The sequence below is a fragment of the Trichechus manatus genome, unplaced genomic scaffold, assembly GCF_000243295.1.
Source record: "Trichechus manatus latirostris isolate Lorelei unplaced genomic scaffold, TriManLat1.0 scaffold00163, whole genome shotgun sequence".
Classification (NCBI taxonomy): Eukaryota; Metazoa; Chordata; class Mammalia; order Sirenia; family Trichechidae; genus Trichechus; species Trichechus manatus.
The window spans coordinates 2,623,225-2,648,796 of NW_004444099.1; the positions used below are offsets into that span (position 1 = coordinate 2,623,225).

At 39.1% G+C, this 25,572-nt stretch overlaps 1 protein-coding gene across 2 annotated transcripts in view; it reads right to left on the bottom strand.

Annotated features, from left to right (window-relative positions):
- The window catches only part of SIRT1 (sirtuin 1), a 32,396-nt gene extending 23,402 nt beyond the window's left edge, over nucleotides 1–8,994 (bottom strand). Inside the window, exons 1-4 of one of the 2 annotated variants that reach the window (XM_004386407.1) lie at nucleotides 8,536–8,994; nucleotides 7,013–7,129; nucleotides 4,337–4,578; nucleotides 1,741–1,893 (exon numbers count right to left, since the gene is read on the bottom strand). In XM_004386407.1, coding sequence (XP_004386464.1) covers nucleotides 1,741–1,893; nucleotides 4,337–4,578; nucleotides 7,013–7,129; nucleotides 8,536–8,947 — 924 coding nt within the window. In that variant the 5' untranslated portion in view covers nucleotides 8,948–8,994. Of the gene's footprint in view, nucleotides 1–1,740; nucleotides 1,894–4,336; nucleotides 4,579–7,012; nucleotides 7,130–8,535 lie in introns of those variants that run through there. The other variant, XM_023740786.1, reaches the window with a different exon arrangement.
- Between the last annotated feature and the right edge of the window lie 16,578 nt (nucleotides 8,995–25,572).

Genomic DNA, 25,572 nt, shown 5'->3' on the forward strand with positions numbered 1-25,572 from the left:
AGAGTACTGCCAGCACCAGTATGTTAAAACAATTAATCTTCACTAGTTCATAATCTTGTATTTCAGGGGGAAAAAACACACCAATAATTATTTACATTATTTATTCAATCCAGGTGTGAACCAGGTGTCTGCTTCTATTCCACAGTCAGATTATGTTAGAAACAAACACTCTTCAAGTCCTGAGAGAGAAGAAACTTGAAACTAAAGGCTAGATATAGCTGACCATCGCTACTGCAGACACATGAAGTAAGAAGTTCCAAAATTTCAAGTTAATTGTTAGATTGGAAATACTTCTCAAATTTAGTTTTCCATTTTGTCAACTAAAACGTATTCAAAGTATTTTATACACATATTTTTCCATTTTACTCTAATGCCCATTTATATATTCTACTTGAATGAAATAAAATTTTCTTTAAAGATAGTCACTAATTTAAACCAATTCCAATTCCGAATTAGCAGTTTTTCCTATAGTTATGTAAACAGATCATATGGTACGAAAGTAGCTCAAGTCACACTTTAATATTCAGGCTCACTAATTTAATTTCCAGATTCACTAAAAAAGTCACTAATAATAAAAAAGATAGTTTTTTCACACATACTGAAATTTAGCAATAACAACTGTAAAATTTGTTTCCATCAGACAAAACATACCCACGTTTGTTTTTGGTCTAATTGCGTACTGGAGCCCTAGTGGCACAGGAGTTAAGAGTCTGACTGCTAACTGAAAGGTCAGCAGTTCGAATCTCCCAGCCGCTCCTTGGAAACCCTATGGGGCAGATCTACTCTGTCCTATAGGGTCACTATAAGTCGGAATCGCCTCGAATGGCAACCGGTTTGGTTTTTTGGTTTTATAGTAAAAAAACAAAGTTTTTCAAACATCTAAAACCTGTTGGGAATGGTACAATGTAATACTAAACTTTATATTCTAGAGCAGTGCTGTCTGACAAAAATATATTGCTAGCCATATCTGTAATTTTAAATTTTCTACTAACCACATCAGAAGAGTGAAAACAGGTGAAATTTTAATGAAACTCAATTTCAAAAGCATTATCATTTCCACATATAATCAACATAAAACTTATTAACGAAATATTTTACATTCTTTTTTCCATACTAGTTCTTCAAAATGTTATGTTCTTCACTTACAGTACATCTCAACACATTTGAAGTACTCAAGTCATACGTGACTAGTGGCTTCTGAACTGGACAATGCAGCTCTAGAGACTAGAGCTAAATAAGCCTCCTCTACAACCTGCTAACTAACATGTAACCTAAAAACCTGCATCCCTAATCACAAAGTGATTTTTCAGGGACATCCTCATGTGTTAAAACCTGGCTATTACCAAACATACCAAAACAGATATTAAAGTATCTTTTTATAACCCACAGAAACTATTAAAAATCAAAACAGTGTGTTACTTTTATATGCTCTACTAATCTCTTTAAAAAAGGCCCAAGTAACACCAAATGAAGACCATAATTGAAGTGCAAATTTGAAAAATATGCAAAAATCTCTTATCTGAAAACAAACTTAATCCTAAAATGAAGAAAAGTGGATGATACTTCCTTCTGGGAAAAAGGGAACACTGATTGTAATGACTGTGTTTTAATTCACTGATCTTACTCCACAACAGTACTAGCATCCGTTTTACTAGACCATGAATGGCAAAATTAAGAAGTCTATACGTGCAAATGCTTTGCATGAGGAGGCCAAAACACAACTAGGAAAGTTCTCAGTACCTTTGCAAACTTGAAGAATGGTCTTGGATCCTTTCTGAAATATTCAATATCAAACATTGCTTGAGGATCTGGAAGGTCTGGGAAGTCAACAGCAAGGCGTGCATAAATACCATCTCTTGACCTGAAGTCAGGTATTCCACAGGAAACAGATACCTGAAATATTCATGGCATAATTTGTACAATTAAATCTCCTACCTTTATAATTACTAGATCTCGTACCATATATTTAGGGAAGAGTTAAAAAGAAAATTTTAGTTTGAAACTTCTTTTGGGAAAAAGAAATACTACCCTACTCCAATTTCAAATAGAAATAAAACACCCAAATAAACCAGTACAATTAAATCTACCATATATTCCTGTTTTCAGTGGAGATTAGTCAGGCTAATTTTAAATCTTTAAGCATTTAACCAACAAATTAAAACAAACAGGATCTGATTAAAAGAAGGGAGTAAATAATTTCAATTATTTAATTAGAAAGCAGGCAAGAACTTCTATTATACTGTCAAGTTTTTCCAAAGAAACGTCACATGTGGTCAGAGTTTTACTACTTCAAGAATACTAAATTTAAAATGAGGCAATCACAAAAGGATAAATATTATACAATCTCACTTACATAAAAAGACAAAAGGCAGACGTATAAAGAACAAAGTTTATTAGTGGTTAGCAGGGGGGAAAGGGGGGGTTAACAGTGACAGAAAGATCACATTAAGGATAGCGTTGCACAGCTGATTGTTGTAATCGCTGTCAATAAGCTGTACACCTGTAAAAAGTTGAATTGGCAAAAGTTGTGTGACAGATACATTTACAATGATTAAAAAAAAAAATAGTAGCTGCTGAGGTTGCTTATGTACAACCAAATACCTCATGGGATTTGGTTCCGTGGTTTGGAGGTTTAGGGTCATGGTTTCATGGGATATCCCAGTTAATTGGCCTGATAACGTGTCTAGCGCTTCTGTTCTACTTCCTAGTTCATTGCGTAGTGCCTGGGCTCATATAAGCTTGCAAGTGGCCATCCAAGGCACAACAATTGGTCTCTATTCACCTGGAGCAACAGAGGAAGAAGGAGAGTCAAGAATAGGAGGATATGGAAATGTGTGGCTGTCTCCATGAACAACTGCTTCCTTTGCCACGAGACCAGAAGAACTAGATGGTGCCAAGCTACCATTACTGAACATTTTGATCAAAGATTCCATAGAAGAATCCTGATCAAACGAGGAAAATGCAGAACGGAATTTCAAATTCTCATGGACTCTAGACTTTCTGGATCCATGAAGGATGGATAAAACCCTGAAACTATTGCCCTGAGATAATCTTTAAACCTCAAACCAAAAATATCTCCTGAAGTCATCTTAAAACTGAACAACAGTTTAGCTTAACTAGTAAAAAAAAGGTCTGCCTTGAGCATTATGCTGTTTTAAGAACTATCTATATGGGATAAAATTGACAACAGCAACTCAAAAGATTAGACAGGAACCTTAGGAGGCAGTGAGTTTGTGTTAATGAGGGAGGAACAACTCAGAAAAGGAGGGTGAGAATGGTTGCACAAATCAAAGAATGTAATTAATGTCACTAAACTGCACATGTAGAAACTGCTGAAATGATGTATGTTTTGCTATGTGTATTCTCAACAACAAAATAAAATTCAGGAAAAAAAAAGAATACTAAATTTCTGTAATTTCTTTAAAAATTTTGCTGTACAATATTTCAATTCTTTTTTTTTTTTGAGAACTAGATTTAGACACTATTTTTTCTATAAAGAAACCCTAACATTTCCAACAGGGATTTCAGAAGTTTTTTCATTTCACAGTTTTGCCAGAGTTGACTCCACTTTGACCTCAGAGTAAAACAAATTTGTCTAAATCACACCTGGAAGCAAAGCATCACTATTTTTGCTGATCACTGAAGACTAAATAAGATGAAATAACTCAATCCACAACTCAAAATGGCAGAAAACAGGACTGAATTTTACTCCAGCAGTCGCTCTGATCACTATCACAATATGCAACATACTCTGTATGAATAAAACTCAATTCCCTATTTGTGAATACCAGTTAGGTTTCTGGTTTCTATAGGAAGATCCAGCAAAGACCCAATTTCTTCACATGAGCCTTACACACCTTAACACAAGCAAATTATAATCCCTCACACCTCTTTTAGGAGCTGTGGTATAATGTAGGTAAAAGTCTTGCCTTAATTCCACTTACTTTACTGTGCTGCCTATAAATAAAGAGAAATAAATACTTAACATTGTTGGAGAGACTTTTTTTTTTAATAAAACGTACCCAATTTAGCAACCACTGCTGTGCTCTCTTTTTATCAGTTTCCAAATACATACACACCCGTAAATCATGTAGGTATAAATTCTTCTAAACCAGAAAAATGCTTCTTGATTAGAAACGGCTTAAGAAAGAACATACGTAACCATCACCTCCCTTTTATTGACTAGTGATTTAATACATCTTTGCACACACTTTTTATCAGTTTCCAAACACACACATCAATTATCAGTTAGGATACATCCTCTAAAGCAGAAAAATGTTTCTTAATAGGAAAAGTCACACCCCACCCCCATAAGTGTTTAGTACATCTTACATACCCCAGCTCCAGTTAGAACTATTATTTTTTTGCACTCTTGCAGTAATTTCACAGCATCTTCAATTGTATTAATATCTTTTCTTTTTTTCCTTTTTGGTGGTTCTGAAAGGATATTAATAACAATCTGCCACAGTGTCATATCATCCAATTCAGGTGGAGGAATTGTTTCCGGTAGTAAATCTTTAAGAATTGTTCGAGGGTCTGTTCCAATCATGAGGTGTTGCTGAACAAAAGTGTATGGACCTATATTAAGAGTAAAAAGACTTGGATCAAATCCACTTCCAGGTAATTCAAAATCTCATTTATTTTCTGAAGTTAGGAATCTACAAGGTTTTTTGCAAATTAAGAAAATGCAACTTAAAGGTACTTCATTCTCACATCATCTTCAGAGCTATGCTAATCCCAAGGAGAAAAGATGCAAGGAATTCTACTTCACAAGTCATTAGAGAGAAACCTAACCAAGAGTTATGCTGGTCCCTTTAGCCATGAAATATCAAGTACAGGCAGTCCCCAGATTACCAACGACTTCCGTTCCCAAGTTTGTCTTTAAGTCGAATCTGTTAAGTCAGAACAGTTAAGTACGTCAGTTGGTCAAATGTTTGTCTTAGTATATAGTATATTGTGTACCTTTCTATGCACACAAAACATTAAAGAAACACTTCCACAAACACTTAAACATCTTTAACATAATACAGTAATAATAATGTTTTGATGTGTCACAAAGTAGCAACTGTTCATTATTACAAACCATTGCGTGTACCTAATATTTTTAATATAACAGGCTTTACGGGAGTCAGTAAATACAGGTTGTAGGCAAGTCAAAAGTTCATAACCCGGGGAAAGGCCATATGTATTTTAAGAGTCAAACTAATTACTACCAGAATAAAATTTTTATGTTAAAATTCTAGAAACATATACCATTATTAAAAACAAAAGTATTTACAAAACGGTATCACAAAGCAATATAGAAAAGATTTCGTTGTTGTTAGTTGCCACCAGGACCACCCCTGAAAGCCCATACTATTTATCATTAAGGATGTCAGGGAAAGACAAAGAAATCTATATGTAATTACTGTCTTTTAAAATTCTTCTACTAATAACCTTCAAATCGATTTTAACAAATATTCCAAAACAATACATACAATGCTGTCACTAAGAATAATGTTCTTTTCCCTGAAATTTCTTAGATCAGTTTCCTAGCCTGAAAAAAAAAAAAATTTAACAAATGTTACAGACACTAAAGAGGAACTAATCATCGACCTGTTTAAAGAGTCAAGCCACTATGGAAAGACAGCACATTACAAGATCATTTAAGATGGGCATATTATGACTTTGTTATAAAAATCTGATAGCATTCTCTACTTCAAAATAGTTTCCTATTTCATTCACCTATTTCATAAATATTTATTGAGCACATACCGTGTGCCAGGTACTTTTCTAGGCCTAGAACTTAACAAAACAGTAGCATACAAATCAGTCAAAAATCCCTGCCCCCACAGAACTCAAATTCTGACCAGACTTAATGGTCTGACTAAGACTGGAGGGACCCTGGAAGACACCGCCCTTGGACTCTCTGTCAGCCCAAAACTAAAACCATTCCCAAAGTCACCTCTTCAGTCAAAAATTAGACTAGACTATGGGACATAAAATGACACTCGTGAGGAGTGCTTCTTAACTCAAGTAGATACACAGACTAAATGGGTAGCTCCTCTCCAGAGGCACGATGAGAAGGCAGAAAGGGACAGGAACTGGTCGAATGGACACGAGAAATCTGGGGTGGAATGGAGAAGTGTGCTGTCACATTGTAGGGAGAGCAACTAGGGTCACATAACAAATGTGTGTATAAATTTTTGTACAAGAAACTGACTTGAACTGTAAACTTTCACTTAAAGCATGATAAAAAATAAATTTAAAAAATCCCTGCCCCCATGGAGTTTATATTCTAGCACAAGAAACAGACAATAATAAAGACAAACAAATAAGACACACAGTTTATTAAGAAGTCTTAAGTGTTAAGAAGAAAAAAAGAAATGACATGAAGGGGGTTGGTTGGGTGGTAGGAGATGGAGTGTAAATTTTAGATAGTGTGGTCAGCGTCTGCCTCACTAATGAGATGCCTTCTGAGTAAGGGCTAAAAAGAAGTGAGGGAGCAAGACACTCTATTTAACAGGAGAAAGCACATTCAGGCAGATGGTACAAATAAATGCAAAGGGCCTGAGGAATGAGAAGGACCTGGCTGTGTGAGAAACAGCAAAAAGGTCAGTTTCCACAGGACTGAGCCGTTTAAAAACAAAACCAAAATCACTAACTTTCCCTACACTGTCTCTAGCCCAATTCTGACTCATGGCGACCCCATGTGTTACGAGTAGAGCTGAGCCCCTTAGGGTTTTCTTGGCTGTAATCTTTAGGGAAGCCGACCACCAGGCCTTTCTTCCTTGGAGCCACTAGGTGGGTTCACACTGCCAACCTTTCAGTTAGCAGCCAAGCACAAACCGTATGCACCATCCAAGGATCTTCAAACTGTCCCTAAGCTGACACTAAATCTCACCAAGCTCCCAAGAACCTCATCATCAGGGTACAAGGGGACACAGAATTAAATTTTTCATTCTCGTAAAAGGAAAATACAAAAAAATAAAAAACTTTTAATCTTTAAAGCTGCATAGCTCTGAAATTATACCTATCCGTGGCCTTGGAGTCCAGTCACTAGAGCTTGCATGTGAGGCTCTATCATCCTCATCACTGTCACAGGAATGAAAGCCATTGGTGATAATTTCATCACTGAATAGAAGGTTATCTGCAAAAGAAGCCAAAAGTAACTGAAAGCTGCTGAAACAACCTGCATCTAAAATGTATTAAGACCTATAATGGTTATGATACAATGATTTTCATTTAATGGACAACTTAAACTTTCATGCCATGCGTGTAAAGAATGCCTAACAGGTCAGCCTGCACCTTTCATAAAAGTATCCTCATCTTTAGGGCTGCTACCCAGAATCTAAGTTTGTCCATCAAAATCTAGAAATAAATTGACCCTACTTAAGAAAATCAAAACAAAACCAAAAAGCAGTAACCTAGTTAGACTGAATTGTCAATCACAAACAATGGCATTCATGAAAAATAGAAATTTACAAAAATAAGTTCAAATATAACTGCTGCAATTTGCACTTCTAACCCTTGTATAATACTAGACATGGTTTAAGACATCTGCGCATTGTTTCCCCTACTAAATTGTCAATTTCTTGACATCAGGGGCTGTTTTACTAATCTAATCCCTATGCACATGTTAATTTGCATATGAGCAAATGGTCCACTGGACTTAATAAAAATACTGATACAGATGAACGACCATCCAAGACAGAAACTCCTGAGATCAAAAATATGAAACCCTCATGGATGACATGATATATGTACCTAATATATCTGCTTCAGGGTGCCAGAAATGCCCATTTTTGTGCCAGGGTTACATACACACATATACACAAACATTATACCTAATCTAAAAATCACTGTAAGAACATCATTAGAGAAAGAACAATATTCATAAAAAACACTCTTAAAAGTACTATTGCTTTCTATGCCCACTATTAATTGCATCACAGAAGGGTAATCTCTTTAGAGACAGCCATGTTATTTAAATTTTACATGCTATGCCTTTAGAAACAGCTTTGTTCTTTAAAATGTAATACTTCAAGTTTAAAAATATAGGCCCAAAAAAAAAAAAAAAGTAAACTGAACAGGTGTCAGGTTGCAAAGGCAATGGCAAAGGTCGATCAATGGGACAGGCAAAACTTGGCGGACTTAACTGTGCTATGGAAGGTGGGCAAAAAGCAAAAATCTTTAACAAAAGTAATATGCTAAAACAGTAGGAGGAGGAAGAAAACTTATTTTAAAGCCAACTGCAAGAGCTTCTCAGCCCAGCGGCTACGCAAAGCGTGGAGCCGCTCGGCGGGCCGCAGACAGAAAGAGGGACAGAGAGGAGGGAGCCAGCGAGCCCGCGAGCCCGCGGATCGCTCCCGCAGCCCGACCGGCTACGCCGAAGGTACGCAACGGAGTGGAAGAGCGAGGTGGAAAAGAACATTCCGCCGCAGAGTCGCCCCACCTCCTAGCCCGGCCCCAGAGACCCCCCCGACCCACCCCAGGAGGGGCCCCGGAGGAGGGAGGAGGGGATGCGCAGTCCCGGCCGCCCGCGCCCTTGCGCACCTCGGTACCCAATCGCCGCCGCCGCTGCCTCTTCCTCCTCCTCGCCGTCGTCGTCGTCGTCGTCGTCGTCGAAGTCGTCGACCTGTGGCGGCTCCCGCGATAGGCCCTGCAGGCCTAGCCCATTGTCTTCTCCGGTCGCCACGGCCGCCGCCTGGGCCTCCCGCTCCTCGCCCGCCGCCGCCACCTCCCGCCACAGCGGCGCCGCAGGGCAGCCCCCAGCCGCCGCCGGAACTTCACGCTCGGGGGCCGCCCCGCTAGGCTCACCCGGGCTCCGCCCGAGGCCGGGGACGTCTCTTCGCGGCCTCTTGCGAAGTGGCTCTCCGGCGGGCGGCGACGCGGCCTCCCTTTCGGCCGCTGCTGCAGCCGAGGGGGAGCTGCCAGGCGGAAGGACGAGCGCCGCCTCGTCCGCCATCTTCCAACTGCCTCTCTGGCCCTCCTCCCTCGCCTCCTCTCCTCCCGCTCGACGCGCGGCACTGGCGCCCCCGCGGCTCTGGCTGCGGGAGATTTAAACCCTGTCACGTGCCCCGCCCCCTCGCCGCCCCCGCCCTCCCGCCGCTCCCACCACCCGCTCGGGCTGGACCACAACACGACAGGTCACGTGGCGGGCGGAGGTTGGGGCCGTGCCGCCGCGATCCCCCCTTCGGCGTGGGCCAGAAGCTACGCAGCCCCGGCAGCCCGCGGCCCCGCCCCTCGGTGGCCGGCGCGTTCTGCAGGCAAACTCGCCCCTTCGCCGCCTTCACAACTTCTCTTTCAAACCGCCCCCTGAAAGCAGTGCGGTCTGGATGGCTCGAGCTTTGGTTTACGCTGCGCGTTTGCACGAATGCCTGAAGTGCAAACCTTGGCTTAGTCTTGTCTAGATTTAGCTAAGGGTTAAAATTTAGTTCCTGAGATTCGATAAGGAATGAAGCTGGCTAAAGCTTTGCTACCTGAAATACTATGGATAATCGTTTCTGTTTTGTTTTTTGGTAAGAGTAACGGCAGAAGGACACAGAAGCTCCCTGACACCCTCCTCACACCGTTCTGACAGCTCTTCTTTGGGTTCATTTTCTTCTCCGGTCGCGATGAGTCGGAATCGACTGGAGGGCAACGGGTTTTTTGGTTTGGTTCTCTCCTTTGTCAATTTTTTCCCCCTGTCTCCGTCACTTGTGAAGTGTAGATTGTCAAATCCTTAAAGGCATGTGTCCTCCTGGAAAGACACTTGCCTTGTGGAATTTAATTTTAAACATGAATAAAGAAATGCTTAAGTTTATCATGCATAAACTCATTTAGCGTATTGCAAGGTAGTCATCGCAAGGCATGGAAGACCTCAAGATACCATTTTTAGAACCAGAGAATGAGAATTAACAATTACAATTTTAATTCAATGGTTAGAGTCCCAATCTTTAGACTTAAGGCTTTTTACCTTTTAATAATGGTCTCAGGAGAAAGGCTTGACCACGTTTTCAAAGTCAGTGGAGGTCCCTCATAGCCAGAGTCCGATGTCATCCGATGTCAGCAGCAGAGGGCAAGATCCCATCTAAGTCCAAAAGTCTTAGTATCTCAAAGTAACCTGAGAATCTGCTTACAATTGGTCACTTCACTTCTGAAAGTGATAATCTCCCATCCTAGAAATCTTGAAATCATCTTCGAAGTTTTTCTTCAGATTGATCCCCTCTAACCAGTGACCAAATCCTATTGTCTTTCCTTCCCTCTTACACTTCAGTTTCTAACTACATAAGCACCTCACCCCTCCTAGCTAACATCCTTAGCCCTGTTCACTCCCCCTTTGTTTTACCCTACAAAATATTGCATAAATTGATTCTCGACCACAGTAGGATGTAATATGTAAATTGTTGAGAGTTGTTATCCCATCAAAATAGAAACAAAATTCCCCATTTTATTTTGAGGAAGATGTTTGTAAGTGTATGGACGTCCCATTATTCATTTATTTGTATTTATTGTTCATCAGAGACACTTGGCTACTGTTTATGAATTACAAGAAATGCTATGTGATCAGTATGATTGCTAGTGTGCTGAAAGGTCGGAGATGGGTTCCGCATGGTAGTAGAATAAGCAAGAGACAATTGTATGACAAGAAAAAACAACTCCCAACTAGATGCCTCACCTACCAGTGGTTGAGAACTACTTGCCTAAAACTCAAGTCATTCCCTAATCCCTATAGCCTGCAACTTCAGATTCAGTTTTTCTGCTTCAACCATGAATCTGGCCTTGCCCTTCTTGTAATTATTTTTTATCATTAGTATACTCCAAATTGCACTTTATCATAATAAGAAGCATTAAAAAATGAGGAACAACTCTTTCTCGTGGAATGATCGCTAAGCTGCACAGTACAAGATGCAGAACAGTATATACAGTATAGCGAATAAAGGGAGTGGGATGTGGGAAGGAGACCATATTTACCTATTAGTTTATGTGTATAAGATAATTCTGGAAGCACTTCTTAAATACATGTCTGCCACATATTTGTTATGTTTTGCCTGTACCTCTGTCCCTGGAGTGTTGTTGTTGGGTGCCATTGAGTCGAGTCCAACTCATAGTGACCCCATGTGACAGAGTAGAACTGCCCCATAGGGTTTTCTTAGCTGTAATCTTTACAGAAGCAAATTGCCAGGCCTTTCTTCTGAGGCACTTCTGAGGGTTCAAATAGCCAACCTTTCAGTTAGCAGTTGAGCACTTACCGATTGCGCCCTACTCCTTTTCAGTCTATTGTAGAGTATATTATCCTATCTTATTTAACTTATTTTTTTTCTTTATATGTGTTATTGATTGTCTCCCCCAATTACAGCAGGAATTTTGTTCATCTGGTTCACCTCTCAATTATCAGCTCTCTAGCACAGGAACTGGCACATATATTTGTTGAAGGAATGAGAAAAAGCATACAAAAATGAATAAAAAAATCTAAATGAAGATTTCCATATAGGAAAAGAAGTACTGAATGAAGGGTGATGGTCAACATGGATACTAGAAAAAGAGGCAAGAAACAAGGCAAGAAACTTGTCTGTTTGTCTGCAGCACAGTTCAGGCAAGAGAGTTAGTAAAACTGATGACATGAGATCTGGCACCTTAGTTGATAGGGTGGAGATAGGTGCATTGGGCTGTCATAGACTTTTGACAGTAGTTATTAAGATTGTTTAACTGTTTCTTACCCTAACACCCCTAAGCAGCCTTCAGTAGTAATTTGGCTTTGTTGTTGTTAGATGCTGTCAGGTCCGTTCTGACTCATAGCAATCCTGTGTATAACCGAATGAAACACTGCCTGATCCTGCGCCATCCTCACAATCACTGTTATGTTTGAGCCCATTGTTGCAGCCACTGTGTCGATCCATCTTGTTGAGGGTCTTCCTCTTTTTTGTTGGCCCTCTACTTTACCAAGCATGATGTCCTTCTCCAGGGAAGAACTTTACATAAAGAATTTCCCACTGAGGAGAAAATGTTCAAAGAGCCAACATTAATATTCTGGCTAACTTGGCAGTGCTATTTCTATAAACTGATAAATTGGCTTTACAGCTTTGATATCAGTCTTGAGTGACTATTGTTAGTAAGGTAATTGGTGCGGACTCTGGGTATGAATAAAACGGTATTGAAAAAATGGATTATCAATCTGGAAGAATACAAATGCAGATCCCTACCTGACATTATATTAAAAAATTAATTGTGGGTGGGTTAAAGGTCTAAATGAAAAAAATACAACAATGAAAATATCTGATGACATTTTAGGAGAATATTTATATAGCTTTGGGTGAAACGAACTTAAGCAAGACAGGAACTGTTAAATAGATAAATACGTTTGACTACATACAAATGTAAAATATGCTCACCCTATTAGTAGTCAGGAGTATGCAGTTAAAACAATGAGGTATAATTTTTCACCTCCTCAAATAGGAAAAAAAAAAAAAATTACCGTCTATTGCTAACCAGGATATGGGGAAACATACTCTCATAAATTGCTATTATAGTGTTGGAAAGTAATCTGAAAATATTATAAATATACACATGCATTTCAATCCAGAATCCCATGTGGAGAATATTTATCTTAAGGAAATTAAATTGTGAATATGTAAGAATATAAATACAAGACGTTTATTGTGGCATTGATGTTGCTGGAATAAAAGTCAAAAAACAATCCAGACATCCATCAATAGGAAACTTGATCAAATTATGGTGCACACATGTTGTGGAATATTATGCAACCATTAAAAAGATCTGTAACATCCGTAACTGTTATTGAGGAATGTTTATGATACACTATGAGTGACAAAAGCAAGATGCACAGTAATGGTATATATGATCTATTATTTAATAAATACCCCTTTTTATCATTAAAAAAAAAACCTATAAGCAAATATAGCTGCAGAGACTTGGGAAAAGTAGAGAAAGTTACATATCAAAATGTTAACATTCTAATATCCCTTGATGGAGGGAGTGCATATGGATTGAATTATGTCCCCCCAAAATGTGTGTCAACTTGGCTAGGCCATGATTCCCAGTATTATATGATTGTCCTATTTTATCATCTGATGTGATTTTCCTGTGTGTTGTAAATCCTACATCTATGATGTAATGAGGCAGGATTAAAAGCAGTTATGTTAATGAGGCAGGATTCAATCTACAGGATTAGGTTGTATCTTGAGTCAATCTTTTTTGAGATATAAAAAAGAGAAGGGAGCAGAGAGGAGGGGGACCTCATACTACCAAGAAAGTAGTGCCAGGAGCAGAGTGTGTCCTTTAGATCCAGGGTCCCTGATCTGAGACACTCCTAGACCAGGGGAAGATTGATGACAAGGACCTTCCTCCAGAGCCATCAGAGAGAGAGAGCCTTCGCCTGGAGCTGGTGCCCTGAATTCAGACTTCTAGCTTACTAGACTGTGAGAGAATAAACTTCTGTTTGTTAAAGCCATCTACCTATGGTGTTTCTGTTATAACAGTACTAGATGACTAAGACAGGAGGGTTGAAGAGACATCTATAAATATTTCTTGTTAAAATTGGATATATTAAACTGAGTACTTTTTTTTTTTAATTTAAAAGGTAAAGAATAACCAGTTTTTGAAACTGTAAGACAGAGGCTAGTCCCTGGGGCTCTGGTGATCTAATCAAACCCCTGTGAGGGCCAAGCAGTTGGCAAGCTTTCCTGTCTTACACCTATTCTTTTTAAATTTCCTAGGTATATTACAAGGAGTCTGGGTAATGCAGTGGTTAAACACTTGGCTACTAACCAAAAGGTTGGTGGTTCGAACACAGCGCCTCCATGGGAGTCTTGTAAAGATTACACCTAGGAAATCCTATGCAGTTCTCCTCTGTCCTATAGGGTCACTATGAGTCAGAATCAACTTGACGGCACACAGTGATGGTATACCACATGTTCAGTAGATACTATTCTTTCATGGTTTCACATATGTAATTTTATCTTTTTAACTAGGTTAAAAAACAAGTTTTGAGCTTCCCTACAGAGCTTAGTATTCTGCACCTTATCAAACACTGTCTGGGTAGCTGTGTGGGACTTCCAAACTATAGCAAATAAACTGCCTTCCACCAACAATATGTAGACCTAGATAAGTGATTTTTAATTGGGGCAATTTTCATACCTCTTCTCCCTGGGGCACATTTGACAATCAGGAGACGTTGTTCGTTGTCACAGCTAGAGGGGAGGGTCTACTAGTGGCATCTAGCAACCAGGGATGCTGCTAAACATTCTACAATGTAGAGGACAGCCCCTCACAACAAAGAATTATCAGGCAAAAATGTCAGCCAAAATTATCCAACCCAAATAGTATCATGGTTGTGAAACTCTAACCTAGAACTTCAACTATGCAGGGTAAGTAACGCTGGCTTGGGCTCTAAGTGACGAACATTCCCAAGGGAAAGTGAGGGTGGGCAGGCTTTTATTAGCAAGGCCAGGTGCAAAGTAACATAGGCAATGATTTTCGAACTTTGGTTTTTAGCTGCAGATTCCATCTGTTGAATGGTCTTAACTCTATTATGCAATATAGATACATTCCCTTTAATAATTAAAAGACTCTCACCAACCAATAAGTAAAAGATGGATAGCCCAGTTGAAAATGAGTTCAGTTCACAGAAAAGGGAAATCAAGTAGCTTTTAAACATGTGAAAGATGTAAAACCTCACTCATAATAAGAGAAATACACATTAATCTACAATGAGATACCATTTTTCACATATCAAATTAGCAAAGAACCAAGAGTGTGAAGAACTAGGCCCCCTCATATTGTGATAGCAGAAGCGTAAATTAGTACAACTCCATGGAAGGCAATTTGACACTATTTATCAAAATGTAAAATGTATATACTTTTTAATTTGGCAATTCAAATTCTAGGAACATGTCTTACAGATGAAGTACTTGCATATGTGTAAAACAACATATCTTAAGGCTGTTCATTGCACCATTATTGGTAATAGTAAAAGATTGGAAATACACCAGTTGTCCATCAATGATGAACTGGTTTAAGATATTAGAGTGCACCCATACAATAGAATAAAATGCAACTGTAAAACATTTCAAAGCTCTATTTGTGTTGATATGAATAATCCTCAAGACAATAATTAAGTGAAAAAATCAAGACAGTAAATACTATACTATGCTACCATTTGTATATTTTAAAAAATATATGTATATATATATACCAAAAACCAAAACAACTGCCATCGAGTCTATTCCGACTAATAGCGACCCTATAGTACAACGTAGAACTGCCCCACAGGGTTTCCAAGGCTATAAATCTTTACAGAAGCAGACTGCCACATCTTTTTCCTGCTGAGTGGTTGGCAGGTTCAAATCCCCGACTGTTTGCTTAGCAGCCAAGCACTTAACCACTGTGCCACTAGGGATCCATATATATACAGACACATACACACACACACACACACACATATATAATTCAGGAAGTGGGTAGCAGAAGTTGCTACTAGAAACTGAAGGACAAAGGGGTGAAGATTTGCTGTGAAACCTTTTGTGCCTTTTAAAGTCTTCACAATGGTTATCACTCCATATTGTTCACAAATAGACTTATAGATTACATGTATTAAATATATAAAAACATGGCTGTTCTGGTTGAATAAGCCTACCCTAGTCTCCACTGCAGCATCTCCCCAGGCATTACTGAGAAGATCCAGGGTCCAAAAAAACAAAAACTACCGTCATAGTTATATTAGTCAGGGTAGACTGCCATAATAAATAATTTGCAATTTTCAGTAGCTAAATGCAAAAGTTTATTTCTTGCTCACACAATAATCCAACCTTGCTGTTTTTCATCAGATGGCTTTTGGGTGGTTTTCCTCCAAAAAGTAACCAAGAAAACCCTTGTTCCTTCTATCTCATAGCTCGGCCATTGGACAGGCAACAGAAATGAAGTAACATCTGTTGAAGCGTTTTATGGGTCACTCCTGGAAGTGGCACTTACTAATCTTTCTCCTCATGTTCAGCAAAATCAGTCATATAGTTACACACAGGGAGGCCTGTAAAATTATATCTTTCGGGGTAACAGAATGGAGTTGAGGACAAATAAAAGACAATGACTACCATGAAAATGTAGTCTAGCTGTGTGCCTAGGCTAAGGTGTGGTCTCACTGGATCCATCTACTATGCCTTCATAAAAAATCTCCTGTTAGCCTTTCACTTAATTGATCCATCCCTTTAATGGTGTCTTTTGATAAACAGAAGTATTCATTTTAATGTAGACAAATTTATCAATTTTTTTAATAGTTTTTTATGGGTGTGTGTTTTATTTAAGAAGTGTTTCCTTACATTGAGGTCATGAGCTATTCTTGATATTCTAGAAGCTTTACTGTTTTGCTTTCACATTTAAATCTATGTTGTTGTTGTTAGGTTCCATGGAGTCATTTCCGACTCATAGCGACCCTATGTACAACAGAATGAAACACTGCCCTGTCCTGCTCCATCCTCAAAATCATTGTTATGCTTGAGCCCATTGCTGCAGCCACTATGTCAATCCATCTCGTTGAGGCTCTTCCTCTTTTTTTGCTGACCCTCTACTTTACCAAGCATGATGTCCTCCAGGGACTGATCTCTCCTGATAACACGTCCAAAGTATGTGAGAAGTATTCTCGCCCTCCTTGCTTCTAGGGAGCATTCTAGCTGTACGACAGATTTGTTTGTTCTTTTGGCAGTCCATGGTATATTCAATATGCTTTGCAAACACCACAATTCAAAGGCATCAATTCTTCTTCAGTCTTCCTTATTCATCGTGCAGCTTTCACATGCGTATGAGGTGATTGAAGACACGACACGATGGCTTGGGTCAGGTGCACCTTAGTCTTCAAGGTGACATCTTTGCTTTAAAGAGATCATTTGCAGCAGATTGCCCAATGCAATGCGTCCTTTGATTTCTTGACTTCTGCTGCCGTGTGTGTTGATTGTGGATCCAAGTAAAATGAAATCCTTGACAACTTCAATCTTTTCTCTGTTTATCATGATGTTGCTTATTGGTTCGGTCGTGAGGATTTTTGTTTTCTTTATGCTGAGATGTAATCCATACTGAAGACTGAGGTCTTTCATCTTCATCAGTACGTGCTTCAAGTCCTCTTCACCGTCAGCAAGCAAGTTTGTGTGTCATCTGCATCAGGCAAGTTGTTAATAACTCTTCCTGCAATCCTGATGCTGCGTACTTCTTCATACAGTCCAGCTTCTTGGATTATTTGCTTAGCATACAGATTGAATAAGTATGGTGAAAGGATACAACCCTGATGCACACCTTTCCTAACTTTAAACCACACAGTATCCCCTGGTTCTGTTCAAACGACTGCCTCTTGATCTGTGTACAGATTCGCTCATGAGCACGATTAAGTGCTCTGGAATTCTCATTCTTCACAATGTTACCCACAGTTATGACTCACACAGTTGAATGCCTTTGCATAGTCAATTAAACACAGGAAAACATCTTTCTGGTATTCTCTGCTTTCAGCCAGGATCCACCTGACATCAGCAGTGATATCCCTTGTTCCACGTACTCTTCTAAATCTGGCTTGAATTTCTGGCACTTCCCTGTTGATGTACTGCTGCAGCCGCTTTTGAATGATCTTCAACAATATTTTACTTTCGTATGATATTAGTGATATCGTTTGATAATTTCAACATTCGGTTGGATCACTTTCTTTGGAATGGGCACAAATATGAATCTCTTGCAGTCGGTTAGCCAGGTAGCTGTCTTCCAAATTTCTTGGCATAGATGAGTGAGCACTTCCAGCACTGCATCCGTTTGCTGAAACATCTCAATTGGTATTCCGTCAGTTCCTGGAGGTTTGTTTTTTGCCAATGCCTTCAGTGCAGCTTGGACCCCTTCCTTCAGTATCATCATTTCCTCATCATATGCTACCTCCCGAAATGGTTGAACATCGACCAATTCTTTTTGGTATAGTGACTCTGTATATTCTTTCCATCTTCTTTTGATACTTCCTGCATCATTGTACAAACGGCATGGAGGAGGTGTCTGAACTCCAGCAACCCCACAAGGGAGAAAGAGAACCAAGATCAACAGCACAAGGCTGACTCCCATGAGGTGGAGGCCAGACAATCCTCCTCTCCCTGCCATCTTTACTAATTCTGACACCAGCTGTCCCTCACACAGCACTCTCTACTTCTCTGCTGGGTTCAATAACTCATTGCAGTGGCCACAAAGAACTCAAAGACCATACTCACCATTACAAGGTTTATTATAAGGGAAGTAACAGTTACAATTCAGGCTCAGGAACACTCAGGATACAGTTCTTTGATCAGGACAGCCTCTCTCCAGCTGTGCTTGCAGGCATGCCTCTCCCTGGCCCACAGTCTCTGTCCAAAGGCACTCAGCTTTCTCTGTGGGCCAGAAAGCCCACCACGCCATCCCCAGCTGCTGGGTCTCTCCTGCTGGTCTCTCCTTCCTTGGTGGTAGGTTCCCTTCTCTGCTCTAGAATTGGCTCTCTTTTAAGGGAAAACTGACCTATCCTCTTGGTAGACCACAATTACCCTATCACACAATCACCTGGGTAGGAGTTACAAGACCATGGCTGGAAAGGCCACACATAAAAGTAATTAATCGTACCACGGTCGTTTAATATTTTCTCCATAGAATCCTTCAGTATTGCAGCTCAAGGCTTGAATTTTTTCTTCAGTTTTTTTAGCTTGAGAAATGCTGAGCATATTCGTCCCTTTTGGTTTTGTAATTCCAGGTCTTTGCACGTGTCATTATGATGCTTTACTTTGTCTGCTTGAGCCTCCCTTTGAAATATTCTGTTCAGCTCTTTTACTTCATCATTTCTTCCATTTCTTTAGCTACTCAATATTCAAGAGCAAGTTTCAGAGTCTCTTCTGACATCTGTTTTGGTCTTTCTTTCCTGTCTTTTTAATGACCTCTTGCTTTCTTCACATATGATGTCCTTGATGTCATTCCACAACTCATCTGGTCCTCAGTCATTAATATTCAATGTCAAAACTATTCTTGAGATGGTCTCTAAATTCAGGTGGGATATCCTCAAGGTCGTACTTTGGCTCTTGTGGACTTGTTCTAATTTTCTTCAGCTTCAACTTGAACTTGCATATGAGCAGTTGATGGTCTGTTCTGCAGTCAGCCCCTGCCTTGTTCTGACTGATGATATTGAGCTTTTCCATCGTCTCCTTCCACAGATGTAGTCAATTTGATTCCTGTATATTCCATCTGGCGAGGTCAATGTGTACAGTTGCCATGTATGTTGTTGAAAAAAGGTGTCTGCAGTGAAGAAGTCATTGGTCTTGCAAAATTCTATCAGGCAATCTCCAGCATCATTTCTGTCACAAAGGCCCTAGTTTCCAACTACTGATCCTTCTTTGTTTCCAACTTTCACGTTCCAATCACCGTTAATTATTAATGCATCCTGATTCGATCAATTTCAGACTGCAGAAGTTAGTAAAAATCTTCAGTTTCTTTATCTTTGGCCTTAGTGGTTGGTGCATAAATTTGAATAATAGTCATATTAACTGGTCTTCCTTGTAGGCATATGGATATTATACTATCACTGACACCCTTGTACTTCAGGATAGATCTTGAAATGTTCTTTTTGAAGATGAATGCAACACCATCCCTCTTCAAGTTGTCATTCCCAGCATAGCAGACCATATGATTGTCTGATTCAAAATGGCCAATACCAGTCCATTTCAGCTCATTAATGCCTAGGATATTAATTTTTATGTGTCCATTTCATTTTTGACGATTTCCAATTTTCCTATATTGATACTTCATACATTCCATGTTTTGATTATTAATGGATATTTTCGGGTATTTCTTCTCATTTTGAGTCATGGCACATCAGCAGATGAAGGTCCCAAAAGCTTGACTCCATCCACGTCATTAGGATTGACTCTACTTTGAGGAGGCAGTTCTTCCTCAGTCGTGTTTTGAGTGCCTTCCAACCTGAGGGGCTCATCTTCAGCACTATATCAGACAATGTTCTGCTGCTGTTCATAAGGTTTTCACTGGCTAATTCTTTTCAGAAGTAAACTGCCAGATCCTTCTGCCTAGTCTGTCTTAACCTGGAAGCTAAGTTGAAACCTGTCCACCATGGGTGACCCTGCTGGTATTTGAATACCAGTGGCACAGCTTCCAGCATCACAGCAACACACAAGCCTCCACAGTACGAAAAACTGACAGATGCATGGGGGTTTAAATCTATAGTCTACCTGAAATTGATTTTTGTGTATATTGTGAGGTAGGAATTGAGTCTCTCTAGATAGATATCAAATTGACCCAGACCCTATTAAAAAGAACATCCTTTTTTTTATTGTGTTTTAGATGAAGGTTTACAGGGCAAATTAGTTTTTCATTAAACAGTTAATACACATATTGTTTTGTGACATTGGCTGCCAACCTCACAACATGTCAACACTCTCCCCCTCTCAACCTTGGGTTCCTGTTACCAGCCTTCCTGTCCTTTCCTGTCTAAATGGTGTGACCATTTAGTCTAGTTTTGTTTTATGGCCCTGTCTAATCTTTGGCTGAAGGGTGACCCTCAGGAGTGACTTCAGTACTGAGTTAAATGGGTGTCCAGGGTCCACACTCTTGGGGTTTCTCCAATCTCTGTCAGACCAGTAAGTCTGGTATTTTTTTGTGAGTTAGAATTTTGTTCTACATTTTTCTTCAGTTCTGTCTGGGACACTCGATTGTGATCCCTGTCAGAGCAGTAGGTGGTAGCCCGTCACCATCTAGTTGTGCTGAACTCAGTCTGGTGGCGGCTGTGGTGGTTGTGGGCAATTAGTCCTTTGGTCTAATCTTTCCCTTGTGTCTTTGGTTTTCTTCATTGTCCCTTGCTCCAGATGGCGTGAGACTAGTGAAGTATCTTAGATGGTCACTCACAAACTTTTAAGACCCCAGACACTACTCACCAAAGTAGAATGTAGAACATTTTCTTTATAAACTATGTTCTGACAGTTGAGCTAGATGTCCCCCGAGACCATGGTCCCCAGCCCTCAGCCCAGTAATTTGGTCCCTCAGAGAGTTTGGATGTGTCTATGAAGCTTCCATGACCTTGCCTTGGTCAAGTTGTGCAGACTGCCCCAGAACTGTGTACTATCTTACCCTTTACCAAAGTTACTGCTTGCTATTTTCTATTTAGTGTTTTTCCTTCCCCACCACTCCCCTCCCTAGTAACCAACAAAGATTGTTTCTTTCTATGTGTAAACCTTTTCTTGACTTTTTATAATAGCGGTCTCATACAGTATTTGTCCTTTTGTGATTGACTTATTAACACTCAGCATAATGCCCTCCAGATTCAGCCATGTTGTGAGATGTTTTGCAGATTCATCATTGTTCTTTATTGTTGGGTAGTATTCCATTGTGTGTATGTACCATAGTTTGTTTATCCATTCACTTGTTGATGGGCACTTAGGTTGTTTCCATCTTTTTGCTGTTGTGAATAATGCTGCAATGAACATGGCTGTGCATATATCTGTTTGTGTGATGGCTCTAATTTCTTCCTATATTCCTAGGAGTGGGATTGCTGGATCGTATGGTGTTTCTGTTTCTAGCTTTTTAAGGAAGTGCCATATTATTTTCCAAAATGTTTGTACCATTTTACATTCCCACCAGCAGTGCATAAGAATTCCAAGCTCCCTGCAGCCACTCCAACATTTGTTATTTTCTGTTTTTTTGATTTGTGTCAGTAATGTCAGGGTGAGATGTTATCTCATTATAGTTTTGATTTATGTTTCTCTAATGGCTAGTGATCTCGAGCATTTCCTCATGTGTCTGTTAGTTGCCTGAGTGTCTTCTTTGGTGAAGTGTCTGTTCATATCCTTTGCCCGTTTTTTAATTGGATTATTTGTCTTTTTATTGTAGTGGTATTGGATTTTCCTATATATTTTAGAGATTAGACCTTTATTGGATTTGAAAAAGACCATCCTTTCATCACTGCTCTGCAGAACCATGTTTGTTGCAAATAAGATGCCCAGTTTAGAAACTGGGTTGTTTATTGTTATTTTGAGTTTTGCAAGTTCTTTGTATATTCTGGATGAAAGTCCTTTGTTAGATATGTAATTTGCAAATATTTATCCTAGTCTGTAGCTTATCTGTCATTCTCTTAAAAATGTCATTTGCAGAGCAAAAGGTTTTAATATTGTGAAGATCTATTTACTGTATATGTGTGTGTATATATACATGCATATTTTTTAATGTATTATGCTTTTGGTGTCAGATCTAAGAATTCTTTGTCTAACCCAAGGTCTCAAATATTTCTTTGTACTTTTCTTCTAGAGATTTTACAATTTTATATTTCGGCCTGTGCTTCATATTGGGTTTTTGTTTAAGGTGTGAGGTATTCGTCAAGGTGGTTTTTAGTTTTTTTATTTCTTACTAATGGTTATCTATTTGTTCCATTTCCATTTGTTGAAAAGACTATCCTTTCTCTGTTGAATTGCCTTTACACCTTTGTCAAAAATCAACTGGTCATATTTATTTGGGTCTTTTTCTGGACTGTATTCTGTTCCTTTGATGCATATTTCTATCCTTTCACCAATACCACGCTGTCTTTATTGTGTAGCTTTATGGTAAATCTTCAAGTCAGGTAGTGCTAGTCCTCCAACTTTGTTCTTTTTCAAAATTGTTTTGTCTATTCTAGTTCCTTTGCTTTTCCATATAAAATTTTAGATTCAGGCTGTCTATACCAAACCAAACCAAACCCACTGCCATCAAGTTGATTCCGACTCATTGCGACGAGTAGAACTGCCCCATAGGGTTTCCAAGGCTATAAATCTTTACAGAAGCAGATTGCCACATCTTTCTTTTGCAGAGCAGCTAGTGGGTTTGAACTGCTGACCTTTTGTTTAGCAGCTGAGCACTTTAACCGCTGTGCCACCAGGGCTCATTAGCCTGTCCATATCTATCTAAAAAATCTTGCTGGAATTTTAACTGGGATTGTATTGAATCTATAGATCAATTTAGAGAGAACTGACATAATAACAATACTGAATCTTCCAGTCCATGAACAGAGCATATTTCTTCTGATCTTTGATTTCTTTCATCAGTGTTTTAGAGCTTTCAGCATACACATCCTGTACATATCATGTTAGATTTATACCTAAATATTTTTTTTGGTGCTATTGTAAATGGTTTTGTTTCTAAATTTCAAATTCTAATAGTGCATTATTAGAATATAAAAATATAATTGATTTTTCATATTAACCTAGTATCTTGTGATCTTGTTGAACTCACTTACTAATTCTGGGAGTTTTTGTAGATTCTTTGAGATTTTTTTACATAAACAATCATGTTTTCTCAGGATAAAGATAGTTTACTTCTTTTCAAATCTGTATGTCTTTTATTTCTTTTTCTTGCCTTATGGTACTGGCTGTGATTTCCAATACACGGTTGAATGGGAGTGATGAGCACAGACATCATTGCCTTGTTCCTTCATTAGGAGGAAGTAGTTAGTCTTTCACCATTAAATATATTAGCTGCAAGTTTTCTGTAGATGTTCTTTATCAGGTGTAGGAAGTTGCCTTTTATATCTAGTTTGCTGATTTTTTTAATCATAAATGCATATTAACTATATTTTTTCTTGTTTAGTCTGTTAAAATGGTGAATTACATTGATTGATTTTTTTAATGTTGAGCCAGCCTTGCATTCCCAGGATCACCCCTACTGGATTCAGTTTCTTAACTTTTTTTTTTTTAATTGTGCTTTACGTGAAAGTTTACAGCTCAAGTTAATTTCTCATACAAAAATCTATACACATATTGTTATGTGACCCTAGTTGCAATCCCTATAATGGTACAGCACAGTCCCCCTTTCCAACCTGGGTTTCCCATGTCCCTCCAACCAGCTCCTATGCTTTTCTGCCTTCTCATCATGCCTCCAGACAGGAGCCACCAATTTAGTCTTGTGTATCTGCTTGAACTAAGAAGCACACTCTTCATGAGTATTAGTTTATGTTTTATTGTCCAGTCTAATCTTTGTCTGAAGAGTTGGATTCAGAAATGGTTTTAGTTCTGGATTAACAGAGTCTGGGGGTCATGTGTTCTGGGGTTCCTCTAGTCTCAGTCAGACCATTAAGTCTGGTCTATTTACGTGAATTTGAGTTCCGCACCACACTTTTCTTTGCTCCGTCAGGGACTCTCTGTAGTGTTTGCTATCAGGGCAGTCATTGGTGGTAGCCGGGCACCATCTAATTCTTCTGGTCTCAGGCTGATGGAGTCTCTGTTTTATGTGGCCCATTTATCTGCTCGGCTAACATTTTCCTTGTGTCTTTGGTGTTCTTCATTCTCCTTTGCTCCAGGTGGGTTGGGATGAATTGATCCATCTTAGATGGCTGCTCGATAGCTTTTAAGATCCCAGATGCCACTCACCAAGATGAGATGCAGAACATTTTCTTAATTAACTTTGTTATACCAATTGACCTCGATGACCCCCAAAACTATGGTCCCAAGACCCCCGCCCTGCTACTCTATCCCTTGCAGTGTTTGGTTCTGTTCAGTAAACTTCTTAGTTTTTGGTTTAGTCCAGTTGTGCTGACTTCATCTGTAGTGTGTGTTGTCCTTCCCTTCACCTAAGATAATTCTTGTCTACTATCTAGTTAGTAAATTCCTCCCTCCTTCTCTCCCCACCCTTGTAACCATCAAAGAATGTTTTCTTCTGTGTTTAAACCTTTTCTTGAGTGCTTATAATAGTGGTCTCATATAATATTTGTCCTTTTGCGACTAATTTCACTAAGCATAATGCCTTCCAGATTCATCCATGTTGTAAGATGTTTAGTGGATTCATCATTGTTCTTTATCATTGCATAGTATTCCATTATGTGAATATACCATAACTTGTTTATCCATTCTTCTGTTGATGGGCATCTAGGTTGTTTTCATCTCTTTGCTATTGTGAATGGTGCTGCAATGAACATGAGTGTACATGTATCTATTCGTGTGATGGCTCTTATTTCTCTAGGATATATTCCAAGGAGTGGGATTGCTGGACCGTATGGTACTTCTATTTCTAGCTTTTTAAGGAAGCACCAAATCGATTTCCAAAGTGGTTGTACCATTTTACATTCCCACCAGCAGTGTATAAGTGTTCCACTCTCTCCACAATCTCTCCAACATTCATTATTTTGTGTTTTTTGGATTAATGCTAGCCTTGTTGGGTGAGATGGTTTCTCACTGTAGTTTTGATTTGCATTTCTCTAATGACTAATGATGATGAGCATTTCCTCATGTATCTGTTAGCCACTTGAATGTCTTCTTTGCTGAAGAGCCTGTTCATATCCTTTGCCCGTTTTTTAATTGGTTATTTGTCTTTTTGTTGTTGAGGTTTTACAGTATCTTGTAGATTTTAGAGCTTAGACCCTGATCAGTTATGTCGTAGCCCAAAATTTTTTCCCAGTCTGTAGGTTGTCTTTTTACTCTTTTGGTGAAGTCTTCTGATGACCATAAGTGTTTGATTTTTAGGAGCTCCCAGTTATCTAGTTTCTCTTCTGGTGTTTGTGCATGTTACTTATGTTTTGTATTCTGTTTATGTCATGTATTAGGGCTCCTTTCATTGTCTCAATTTTTTTTCCATGATCTTTATCATTCT